This window comes from Ictidomys tridecemlineatus, chromosome 7 (genome assembly GCF_052094955.1).
Source record: "Ictidomys tridecemlineatus isolate mIctTri1 chromosome 7, mIctTri1.hap1, whole genome shotgun sequence".
Classification (NCBI taxonomy): domain Eukaryota; kingdom Metazoa; phylum Chordata; class Mammalia; order Rodentia; family Sciuridae; genus Ictidomys; species Ictidomys tridecemlineatus.
The window spans coordinates 167,276,190-167,289,492 of record NC_135483.1 but is presented as its reverse complement, the minus strand read 5'-3'; the positions used below and the strand labels follow the sequence as shown (position 1 = coordinate 167,289,492).

At 33.4% G+C, this 13,303-nt stretch overlaps 1 protein-coding gene across 10 annotated transcripts in view; it reads right to left on the bottom strand.

Annotated features, from left to right (window-relative positions):
• Positions 1 to 13,303, bottom strand: part of Nbeal1 (neurobeachin like 1) — a 185,907-nt gene that overhangs the window by 75,977 nt on the left and 96,627 nt on the right. For all 10 annotated transcript variants that reach the window (XR_013424260.1, XM_040294730.2, XM_021735694.3 and 7 more), the window contains 7 exons: positions 11,862 to 12,020; positions 9,680 to 9,839; positions 6,658 to 6,746; positions 3,349 to 3,921; positions 1,909 to 2,084; positions 845 to 998; positions 429 to 557 (listed from right to left, as the gene is read on the bottom strand). Coding sequence is in view for 9 of the 10 variants with exons in the window: in XM_040294730.2 (XP_040150664.2) it covers positions 429 to 557; positions 845 to 998; positions 1,909 to 2,084; positions 3,349 to 3,921; positions 6,658 to 6,746; positions 9,680 to 9,839; positions 11,862 to 12,020 (1,440 nt within the window). In the remaining variant the exon portion in view is untranslated. The remainder of the gene's footprint in view (positions 1 to 428; positions 558 to 844; positions 999 to 1,908; positions 2,085 to 3,348; positions 3,922 to 6,657; positions 6,747 to 9,679; positions 9,840 to 11,861; positions 12,021 to 13,303) is intronic.

The following is a 13,303-nucleotide window of genomic DNA, read 5'->3' as shown; positions in this document are numbered from 1 at the left end:
TAAACAAATAAATAATACTGTGTCCATCTACAACTAAAAACAAACAAACAAAAATTTTAAAAATGTAAGCACTAAACTGTGTGTGTAATATATACATATATATGTAAACATAATCAATGCAGACTGTCTAGGACCTTGCAAGCTACACTAAATGTAGATGATATGAACAATACTTTTAATATAAGCTATGAGTAAATCCTATAAAAGGAAACCTTAAAATTAAATGGAGTCATAAATAGGAGGAAGAAATAATCAATTAACTACATTTCAAGCTCCTTTCCGATCTCACAAAATTGAAATTTCAAATGAATTTATGAATATTTTTTGAACTAATAAAACAGAGTACTGAAAATGCATTATCATTTAGTGTTACAGAAATAACTATACCACATCCAAGTATAGAAAATAATATAAAAGAATTGACAAACCTGCAAACTGCCCCTTCCAATGAATTCCAGAAGCATCTGAATCTGAATTTGAGAGAGCTTTACCCACACTGGATTCTGAGAATACCAGACTGACAGAGAGTCAAAGAGCAGCATGATATCCTCTAAAAGCTATGATAAAAGAAAATTTGAAAAATAAAAGCATTCAGTTTTTAATTTACTGATAGTGTGTTTTTCTAAACACTAACACAAATCATAAATATTTGAAAACCAGTCCAATATACATCTGATAAAAGCCAAAATAATCATACTAGTAATATTTAACAAAATCTGTTACAGTTCATCATATATAGTCCCTGCTTACTGCATTTAATGCTCTAAAAAGAGGAGATGAAAAATTTCTTTCTTTGAATAATCCTTAACTACCCAAAATATAATTTCAAAGAACTATTACCAACCTTCTCAGTCCACATGCTTGAGTTAACTAGTCCCTCTGACTGCAGAAAGTCCTGTATGATCATCATGAGTCGGAAGGCATTTTCAGCAGTTACTGAATTCGTTTTTGTTTCTCTGTTTTCTGTGACTGCCCACTCTAACATCTTCTGTAGTAAACTAAATGTAAAACAAAGTCCTCTTAAAACCATTGTAAGGGGCTGGGGTTGTAGCTGAGTGGTGGAGCACTTGCCTTGCATGGGTGAGGCACTGGGTTAGATCCTCAGTACCACATAAAAATAAATATATAAAATAAACGTAATGTGTCCATATACAATTAAAAATATTTTTTAAGAAAACATTGTAACATTACGTTCGTTTTATTTCATCTGATGATCAGAGTAATTCATTGGATATTCCTGTAGATGTAATTTAACAATAAAGAAGGAACTTTTTAATGTTTGGAGTATCTGCCTTTAATACACTTAATATTAAAAGTCAGTTACCTATTTTGCTTGTCTATAAAAAGGCCAACAAAATAATTTCACATTCCAGTCTCTATAAGATATTTAAAATAGTTTCTATAACAACTAGATTTTGGGAAAGTTAGGGAAGAAAGCTTTATTATGTCTTAGAGAGGATCTAAGAAAAACAAAGAGGAAACTCTTCCTAGTGTGCTATTGCTACACAGTCCTGTCATCTACAAGGAACACTAAATATTTCAGAGAAATTTTTATGAAAACACTACTTTGTTCTTTAGCATGCAAACATTTAAATTTGGACAAGCCCATTTTAAACGCATCAAGTCCTGAGATTCTACAGAAAACAATTTAAACAAAAAAAGTAAAATCATTTAAAACTCAATCTACAAAAGATTTAAGTATTCTCACATTAGTTAGTTTTGTATTTCTCTCTAGATTCTACAAGAATGGTAAAAGATAGGAAAGGAAATTGAATATGGTTTCTTCCTTTCCCCCCCTATGAATATTGAATAATGAATACTGAGTGTTTAATAACTGATGTTATTTTAGACTCATATCTACTACTAAAGGAGGGTTAAAATAAAAAAATAAACTAACTGAATGCTTACATTAGTTTTATTTCATCTGATGGTCGAAGTAGCTCATTGGATATTCCTGGTTTAGTTAGTGCTGAAAATACTTGTCCCCGTTCAGTCCAAGTATCATCATCAGACTTTTCTAGTCCCTTACACAATACATAACTTAAAATATCTGTTACCAACTGAAGAAGCTCCTCCTCACATCTCTATAAAAATGATAAAGTAATATTAAATTACTGGAGAAAGAAAATGTTACAGCACTTCATAAGCATCATTACATATACTGACAAATTGTGTAACATGTTTTTAAGTGCTGGAGAGGATGTGGGGAAAAGGGCACTCTTGTTCATTGCTGGTGGGACTGCAAATTGGTGCAGCCAATTTGGAAAGCAGTATGGAGATTTCTTGGAAAGCTGGGAATGGAACCACCATTTGACCCAGCTATTCCCCTTCTCGGTCTATTCCCTAAAGACTTAAAAAGAGCATGCTACAGGGACACTGCTGCATCGATGTTCATAGCAGCACAATTCACGATAGCAAGATTGTGGAACCAACCTAGATGCCCTTCAATAGATGAATGGATAAAAAAAATGTGGCATTTATACACAATGGAGTATTACTCTGCATTAAGAAACGACAAAATCATAGAATTTGGAGGGAAATGGATGGCATTAGAGCAGATTATGCTAAGTGAAGCTAGTCAATCGTTAAAAAACAAATACCAAATGACCCCTTTGATATAAGGGGAGTAAACAAGGACAGGGTAGGGACGAAGAGCTTGAGAAGAAGATTTACATTAAACAGGGATGAGAAGTGGGAGGGAAAGGGAGTGAGAATGATATATAAGAGGAAAGGAGGGGTAAGACAAGATAATACAAATGGAAGAAATGATTTACAGTAGAAGGGGTAGAGAGAGAAAAGGGGAGGGGAGGGGAGGGGAGGGGGGATAGTAGAGAATAGGACTGACAGCAGAATACATCAGACACTAGAAAAGCAATATGTCAATCAATGGAAGGGTAACTGATGTGATACAGCAATCTGTATACGGGGTAAAGTTGGGAGTTCATAACCCACTTGAATCAAACTGTGAAAGATGATGTATTAAGAACTGTGTAATGTTTTGAACGACCAACAATAAAAAAAAAAAAATGCCTTGAACCTGGAACTTCAGTAGTCCCTGGAGATTCAAGTTGTATAGACACAGCTTTGTTCTTAAGACATAGGATTGGGGATGCAGCTCAGTGGTAGAGTGCTTGCTTAGCATGCAGGAGGCCCTGAGTATGATTCCCAGCACCACAAAAAGAAATACACAATCTAGTGACTTCCAGACTTCTAAACCTTAAATCATGAGACTTATAAAATGAACATAATATGAAATTGCTAATAATTGATAACACAATGCTAAGAATTACAAGTATATAAATGACATATGAAAATAAAAACACCATTTGGAAAAATAAGGAATTTTACCTCTTGGCTTTCAAGTAAAGAGAAGTCGTCACTAAAGCCATTATCACTTGTGATGCTACTCTCTTTGTCAGACTGAACAGAAAATGATTTAGTAGACTCTATTGGGGATGGCGTGCTAGGTAGGCTATCCGGCATTTGATTTCCACTATCACTCAGTTCACATGAATCAACTCCAGTGAGATCTAAACTCAAATGTGAAGGGTTACCATGCCAGAATTCTTCCTGATTCTCTGACTTGAAAGACAATTCTCCCACAGAACTATCTTCTTGAAACAATGGTGCATTTGAATCTAGAGAGTGTCTATCCTCCAAACTCCACTGATCTGAAGACACACTAGCTGAGGCAAAAGAGTTGAGTTTTTCCTCATCTGTCTTTTCATTGAAGTTCCTCTTAATATCATCAGTTGACATATTTTTATTTTCTTTCATTAAAACAGCCCTGCTGTGCTTATGAAGAGAATTTCCATTTTCAAAATTTTCTTTTAAAAGAAGTCTAACTAGGGTGTCTTGCCAACCCACTTGTTGTGATATCTGATGTGCTGCATCTGGCTGGGACTGCAAAATCTGTAAAATCTGCAAAGAAATTAAGAAACAAAATTCTTCAAAAAGAACAGTACTTTTTATCAAAAAGTCTCTTTTCAGTTATTTTAATGACATTGTAATTTAATGGGAAAATGCAGAAGGATATACTTTCAAAGATTATGTTTTTAATCAGATTGTAAACTATTTAGAGAACTGACATTGTAGATCCAATTAATCATGTACAAAGTAGAGATGTACTAAAACATTTGTGAAAGATAAAAAAGGAAAACTAAAATGATCCTCCACATGCCAAAATATACCTGTTACTAGTCTGACTTGTTCAGAGAGAAAGTATAAATAGGATGATGGTATAAGTAAAATATAAAAATAAAGTCATATTCTCAACAAAATATTTTCCATGAGCCTACTACATGTGTTCAGCAAATATTATTGACTACTACAATGTTACAGTACACTTTTAGGCTTAGGATTTATGGGAGTGAATAGGACACACAGGTTCTGTTGCAGAACCTGTGTATACCAAGAATGACGTTTTCTCATCTCACTTTCTTTTTTTTCCCTAAGTGATTGCTTCTGAGAAAACTTTTTTTTTCCAGTTAGTACATTACACAAATGAAACAAAAACTAAACATTAATTCCAAAAACTTAATTCCAACAAGACGGATGTGTTAGCTGACATTAGTTGAGATTAAACAGTACACACTGGCATAGCAATATGCATAATCTCTACCATCTAACTGATTTTAATTTTTTTGAATGAAAATAAGTTCTTAAAAAAAAAACAGCCAGAAATTCAGTGACGATCTTTAAGGCATTTTTATCACAAAGTCAATAAACTTCTATATAGATGAAAAGAGGATTGAGTATCTTTCTTAACAGAAGTTTTAATTTTGACAAGTTTCACAGTAGGATATGAATAATGTTGAAAGAAATTTTAATATTAATAGTAATATCTTGGTGTGGTGACATACTCTGGACATTCCAGCATCTCAGAAGGCTCAGTGAGGGGAATCACAAATTGAAGATTAGTCTGAGCAACTTAGCAAGACCCTGACTTAAAGTAAAAATTAAGAAGGCTGGAAGTATAGCTTAGCAGTAAAGTGCCCCTGGGTTCACCCATAGTGCCACCAAAAAAAAAAAAAAAAAAGTTCCAATATATGTTGATAGAGAAAACAATGAGTCACATTACATGGGAAGTTTCTCTTTTCACTAATATCATCAGTCATCAAGTTACCATTATTCTACTATAGAATACAAATGTTTTAAGATTAAGCTTTGCTTAGCAAAAAAACTTTTCATGATTTTATAACTTCAAAGACTTCATAAAATATGACTTCTATTTTACATATATATAATAGATATAAGCCAAGCTATACTGAGAGTTGTTTTTATCTAATCACATCCTGAAAGAAAAGAACCAATTTACATGAAACATTTCAAATTCTTAGGATTGAACATAAAGGGAAAGAGTCACCATCACACACTGTAGAAATGGAAGTGGTAAGGTTGTTTTGAAGGACAATAGGGTAGAAATCCATCAAAATATAAAATATGAATACTCTATGACACAACAATTCTGTTCCATGGAGAATGTCCTAAGATGTAATACTACAAATAAGCAAAGAGACATAAAAAAGATGTTCTTAACATCAGTTTATAACATGGAAAAACAAGAAACACCTTAAATATCAATAAGGAAAGATATGATAGTCTACAGAAGAACCATACAATGAAAAACTACACAGTTATTAAAGAAAAGATATCCAGGGCTAGGGCTGTAGCTCAGTAGTAGAGTGCTTGCCTAGCACATGTGAAACACTGGGTTCAATCCTCAGCACCACATAAAAATAAATACATAAAATAAAGGTATTGCATCTATCTACAACTAAATGAAATATTTTTTTAAAAAAAAAGACAAAATTTGGGGCTAGGGTTGTGGCTCAGTGGCAGAGTGCTTGCCTTGCATACGTGAGGCACTGAGTTTGATCCTCAGTACAACATAAAAAATAAATAAGTAAAACAAAACAAAACAAAAAGACAAGATATCCATTTCTATATATACATTTGTTAAAACTACAGAAAAAGTACTATCACATAATTGGGAGATAATAATTAGAAAGCAAATAGTAGACTGGTTAGGGGTTACCAGTGGAGGGGAGAAAAGATTATAATCAGAAAGAGATGAACAAGATAACTACCTCTTTTTTAATTTTTTAAAAAATTTTTTTAGTTGTCAATGGATCTTTATTTTATTTATTTATATGTGGTGCTGAGAATCAAACTCAAGTGCCTCACACATGCTAGGCAAGTGCTCTACCACTGAGCCACAACCCCAGCCCCCAATATCTACCTCTAAAGGTTAAATGTGTACTCAAGACAATCATTGTTGAAACACTTATAAACAACAACAAAAATACTTCTGCAATGTTGAAAAGATTTAGAAATGCTAAAATATGGTATATAAATTAAAAATCATCACAATCATTGAAGGTTCTTGTTAAATCTCTTCTCTGATAATGAATTTTTGACTCTGAAAAGGAAATATTTCCAGAAGTCCTCTATAACTAAAAAAACAAATTTTCATACTGATTACTTATGATCACATGAAGTTAATACACTTTAAGAAGGAAATTGTATATTTACAAAATAATATCATTTGTAAAATTAGTGAAATTAAAATTCTCATCTATTGCAAAATGCACAATGCCAAAGTTTTTCACAGTATGGTGATGTTACTGTTAAAACAGATCTTGAAAGTTTACGAACCTTTCTGCAGAGGACCACTCTGACATTTACATATGTCCTGTGAGATATATGAACGACAGATAACAGATCTTTGAAATTAGTAACAGGATCTATGGTGGGGGAAAAAACAAAATTAAGTTTCTTGGACAGTCAAAGAAAAAGCTGTAGGTATTATTTGTACAAATATTAAAGTAACAGTCTCAAAAAAGAATTATAGACATTCAAATTTTACCAGAAAATAACAAAAATAAAAAACCAAGTTTTAGATGTTTGACACCCTCCTGAGTCAACCATTAATTACTGTTCCTTTCTTAATTGCCTGAACATGAAAACACTGTCCATACTGAATGGCTCTAATACTATTTTTATCTTCTTACAGACATGTCTTATCAATGAAATTGTAAATCATAAGACAAAGAAACTTATCTCGAACTCAACTCCCTTCCCCAGCACTGGGCATAAATTCAAGTTTGTAGTAAGTACTGAAAAAAGTTTATTACAAAAAATTAAAATATAAAAAAGATATCTGGCCTGGCGCAGTGGTGCACACCTATAATCCCAGTGGCTGGGGAGGCTGAGGCAGGACGATCTCAAGTTCAAAGCCAGCCTGAGCAACTTAGAAAGGCTATAAGCAACTCAGTGAGATCCTGTTTCTAAATAAAATATAAAAAAGGACTGGGGATGTGGCTCAGTGGTTAAGTGGCCCTGGGTTCAATCCTTGGTACCAAAAGCAACAATGCCTTTATTTTTATGTGGTGCTAAGGATTGAACCCAGAGCCTCACCTGTGCCAGGCAAGCACTCTACCACTAAGTGACAACCCCAGCCCCTCCTGATTGCTTTTTAGCTTAATACTAGCCCACTTATTGATTCTTGATTTTACTTCTTGCACTTTAGGAGTCTCATTGAGGAAGTCAGTTCTTAAGCCAACATGATGGAGTATTAGGTCTATCTTCTATTAGATATAGAGTTTCTGATCTAATGTCTAAGTCTTTGATCCACTTTGAGTGGAGTTTTTTGCAGGATGAGAGATAGGGGTTCAATTTCACTTTGCTACATATGGATTTCCAGTTGTCCCAGCAACATTTGTTGAAGAGCTTATGTTTTTGACAATGCTTATAACGCCTTTGTCTAATAGAGATAACTATTTATGTGGGTTTGTCTCTGTGTCTTCTATTCTGTTCCATTGGTTTTCATGTCTGCTTTCATGATAACATCATGCTATTTTTTGTTACTATAGCTCTGGAGTACAATCTTACCTCATCTAGAGCATAAATCTTCAGGATATATAAAGAAATAAAAAAAACTTAACACCAAAAAACAAATAACCCAATCAATAAGTGAGCAAAGAAACTCAATAGACACTTAATAGAAAAAGAAATACGAATGGTTAACAAGTATATGAAAAAACATTCAACATTTCTAGCAATGACTGGGAATGTGGTTTTTTTAGATAAATTTACATTAAAACCACTGAGATTTCATCTCTAGTCAAAATGGCAAATATTAAAAATACAAGTAACAATAAGTGTTGGCTAGGATGTAGCAAAAAAAAGGTACACTACTCATTGCTGTTGGTACTGCAAATTTGGTGCAACCCCTTTGGAAAGCAGTTTGGAGATTCCTCAGAAAACTGGAGTGGAACACTGTTTGATCCAGTTATCCCACTGCTCAGCATATACCCATACTACAACAACACAGCCACATCAATGTTTATAGAAGCTCAATTCACAACAGCTAAGCTATGGAACCAACCTAGGTGCACTTCAACAGATGAATGAATAAAGAAAATGTAGTATATATACACAGTGGACTATTACTCAGCCCTAAAAAAAGAATGACTTTATGACTTGCCAGTAAATGGATGGATCTGGAGACGATCATGCTAAGTGAAATAAGCTAATTATGAATCCAAAGGCCAAATGTTCTGATATGCAGATGCTAGCAGACAATGGGAGGTAAGGGGAGAATAGAAGTTCACTGGATTGGAGAAAGGGAATGAAGGAAGGGAGGGGTGATGGGAACAGGAAAAACAGTAGAATGAATTTAACATAACTTTACTATATTCATATGCGAATACAGCACCAGTGAAACTCTACATCATGTAAAACCACAAGAAGGGGATCCTAATTAGAATAAGATATACCATGTATGTTTAATATGTCAAAATATCTTCTACTAAGAACATCATTACCCTAGGTATGTGTAAATTGCACATGTGGGGAGACTCTACATAATGTACAACCAGAGAAATAAAAAGTTGTTTTCCATTTATGTACAATGAATTAAAAAGCTTTCTGCTATCATGTATAATTTATTAGAACTAATAAAAAATTTTAAAATGTTTATTTTATGCATAACAAAATGTAAGAAAAAATGTAAGTAAGTAGTGAGAATGGACAAAATAACTATAAAATACTAAAAAAAAAAACCCTACTGTCTATAAAATACTAAAAAAAAAAAAAAGCCAAAAAAACCCTAGTGTCATGTATACCTAAAAAGAAAACCAACAAAAAAAAAGAACACCTGAAATTAATTTTCATTTTGCTTTTAAAAACCTTTTTTGTGTGTGGATTGAACCCAGGGGCATTTCACCATTGAGCTACATCCCCTCCCTTTTTATTTTGTATCTTGAGACAGGGTCTCACTAAGTTGCTTAGGGCTTTACTCCTTTGCTGAGGCTGACTTTGAACTTGTGACCCTCCAGCCTCAGCCTCCCAGTCACTGGGATTACAGGCATGCACCACTGCAACCAGCAAGAAAAAGAATATTTTGTATATACTTTTCTCTAATGTCCTTTTCTTTTATAAGGACCCAGTTATTAGTTTGATCTCTCAGTCAATACATATTTACAAAGTAAGGCAATATGCTATATGCTCTGGGGAGTCTATAACAACAAAATTGTAGAGACTTAAGTAGCTAGAAAAGGCCCTGCTGAATCAAACAACAGATTAATTTAAAAAGCAATCTTAGAAAAGAAGTAAAAAAAGTCTTTCAGGAAAAACTGTTTCTTAAATGTATTAGTATTATTAGCCTTAGTCATACCTGTATTTATGATCTGATTGGTAAGGTTTTTAATGAGAGAAGTATTAATTGATGCTTCATTAAGGAGGAGTCCCAATCCTGAGTATCCAACTTCTCTAAGTCGAATACGTTGTTTACTACGTTCATAAACATTTGTGCATTTCAACATCTGTTCCATAACCTGGTCAAAACAAGTAATATATTCTTCTCAGTATAGAGAACTTAAACAATTTGTCACAAGTTAATACTGAATAAAATATTACAACACATTGGATTTTGGAGCATCAAAATCCAATGTTTTATAATATTAAGTATAAGAAAACACCTGAGTGCTAAAAAAGAGACACTTCCTTATTAAGCTATTATTAAAAAATGAACTTAGGAATTAACTGGACTGAAATACATTTGCATATGAGCGATTATTATGTTTGAAATTTTAGTTCAAACATGTCAAATGAAAAACATGTATACATGCAGCTAATAAGAGGAACAAGACACCTCTGAATCAATCTAGTAGTCTATGTAACAGGTATAAAAATAATTTTCAAAAATAAGAAAATATTTATGAAGTAAACAAACCCATATGCTAACATGAGGCACTGAATTAGCACCATATTTCTAAGTGGAGGTCAACATTTTCCAAGAGAGGTTTATCATCTTATAAGAATGGATCATTCTGGCTGCATATCATGAACAATCTCTGTAAGACTGTTTTTGGAAAAATATAATTTAGCCAGATATGGTGACAAATGTCTGTAATCCCAGCTATTTGAGAGGCTGAGGCAAGCAGATTGCCAATTTGAGGCGAGTCTCAGTAATCTAAAGTGATCCTGTCTCAAAATAAAATAGGCTGTGGATGTACCTCAGTGGAAGAGTGCCTCTGAATTCAATCCTCAGTACTGGGGTGTATGGAGGAGTAAAGAAATAACATTTAATCTCTATACAGGAACCCTAGTGAGGGCAGATGCTTTAAAAAGCAGTTTCATGGCCTGGAGTTGTGGCTTAATGGTAGAGTGCTTACCTAGCACACATGAGGCCTTGAGCTTGATTCTCAGCACTGCATATAAATAAATAAAATAAAAGTCTATTGACAACTAAAAAAATTAAAAGAAAAAATAATTTTTAAAAAAGCAGCTTGAATAGAGGCTGTTTCTGATTGCCTTTACTGTATCCTTGTTTACTAAAATTTAAGGATTTCAAACATAGGCAATCCAAACATAATCCTGTAAGTAGACTTCATAATGTAACTCTAAATATGAACAAACAACTGCCACAAAGCAATTAAGTATAATGAACAAGAGAATAAAAAAAAATGCATTGTGGTGGTATTTATGACTGACCCCTGTTATCTTTTAGTTTACAAAAAGGTGGAGTAGATGGTTTCGGCCAAAGTTCAAAGTTTTGGATACTGTGGATAGCTTAATAAAATATATCCTATGTCCTTTGATAAGTTACTAACCTCTCTGACTTCAGTTTCTTCACCAGTAAAATGGAAATACATATAATACCCTCTTCCTAAATTGTTGCAAGGATTAAGGAAGCTAATATAATAAAACTGCTTAGTGCCTGACACAACCATGGGTACCATATGAAGTAAGTATTATAAACTGTTAAAATGTTCTGAATTGCCTACCCAGACTCACTCTACTTAGAGAAGACATGAGAAGTTTTATATTGAGGATGGCTGACAATTATCTCCACTGAGATAATTTATTAAATAATTTAGGTATGTTTCTGTTTGTTTTTGTTTTGCTTTGATCTTATGGTTAAGGGGATCAAATTGCTGGTCTCATATGTGCTAAGCAAGTACTCTACCATGTATTTATATCCACAGTTCAAAACATAATTTTTTTTCCTTTGGCAAGGGATACCAGGGATTGAACTTAGAGGCACTTGACCAGTAAGCCACATCCCCAGCCCTATTTTGTATTTTATTTAGAGACAGAGTCTCACTGAATTACTTAGCGTATCACCATTGCTGAGGCTAGCTTTGAACTCGTAATCCTCCTGCCTTAGCCTCCCAATATAATTGTTTTTTAAATATGCAAACAAGTAACATGAAATATATCTATTAAAATAAGAGAAACTTAAAATTAGAAAAAGATATGAAAAAGAACTTACAGTCATAAAATGGCTATGATGCAATCAAATCCCCATTCTCACAAATACTACCAAATAAACAGATGCTTACAAATCTTTGTACCTTAAAAATGATTTCTCTTAGTCTGTCAGAGTACTTCTGATTTAACAGCAAGGCATAAAGTATGTCAGCATTTCCTGGTTCAAACAGCAGCAAGAAAAGCTGACCTCTAGTTGGGCTGGTACACAGGAGACTGAAGAGTACATTCAAAATTCCCAAGAGCTTTTGAAGATAAAAAAACAACAAAAGAGAACCATCTCTATGTATACAAGAACAAGTTAAGTCATAAACCATGAGTAGTTGTTTAATTCAATTCTACACACCCTAATGCTTAAGCTCAACTGCACTGTCTGATATGTTCTGAACCAGCCTTGCTTTACTCTGGACATATGCTGTTGGCTTATTCCATTTTCTCTTGCATATCCTTTTGCTATACATATCTGACACCTTTTTTTTTAACTTTATAAAATGCCAACCATCAGATATTTTATTATCGTAATGAAAAATAAACAAAAACAAAGTCATCTTTTGATGTGGCTCCATCTCCTTTCTCCTGGTCACAACCAAGTTGGCCTTTCACCTCCCTTAATTCTCTGGCCATTCATTTAACCACACCTTGACCTCTGTGCTTTTCTATTCCCAGTGCACGGTGAGTTCTTAACCTTTCAACACTTCTTAAAACCATATATCACATTTCCCATGTTGTCCATTTGAAAAGGCATCTCTTCCTTAAAGCTTTTCTGTGAAATCCTCCCAGGATTTATATATGTTATCTTTCTCACAGATCTCTGTATTAGATATTAACATATATGTCTCTGCTTCATAGGTATTTGGTAAACTTTTACTGCCTCCTGCCCCCATGAGGCTTAAAAATAAGAACAATAATTCATTCATCATTAAATTAACTGCAATGTCTAATATTATTCTGTATACACAGTAAGTTTTGACAAAATAACTCTTGACTGAATTGACCAAAAAATTATCACTGTTCATGAATCAGACACAGCTACCATGAAGTATAATTGTTTATCACTCTGAATAATGAAAAAATTTTGAAGTCCAATCTTGTAGGAAAACATCTGCATAATACCAATTATGAAGTCATGTAACCACTGACTCAATAAACTTACATTCAGAAGCAAAGTACTTTAGGGAACATAAATTAAGGTTACTCAAATTTAAGGTATTGGTCATATACTAAAAAATAAACACTGGAATTCAGAAAATATTTGGATTCTAGTTCCAGGTATATTAGCTGTGTGACTTTTTAAATTGTCATATAATCTCTTTGAATATACATTTTCAAAAGTATAAATGAGAAGAGTCATTCCTTGTCTGTGCATTTTACATCAGTAGGTCTCAAATTTTACCACATGCTCTAGAAGAACCTGGAGGGCTTAATTTTGTAGTTGAATCAGTAGTAGATAGTATTTACTTGTCTTTCACTTATTTTTCAGACATGGATCTCTCTATGTTGCCCAGGTTAGTATTGAACTTCTAGGCTC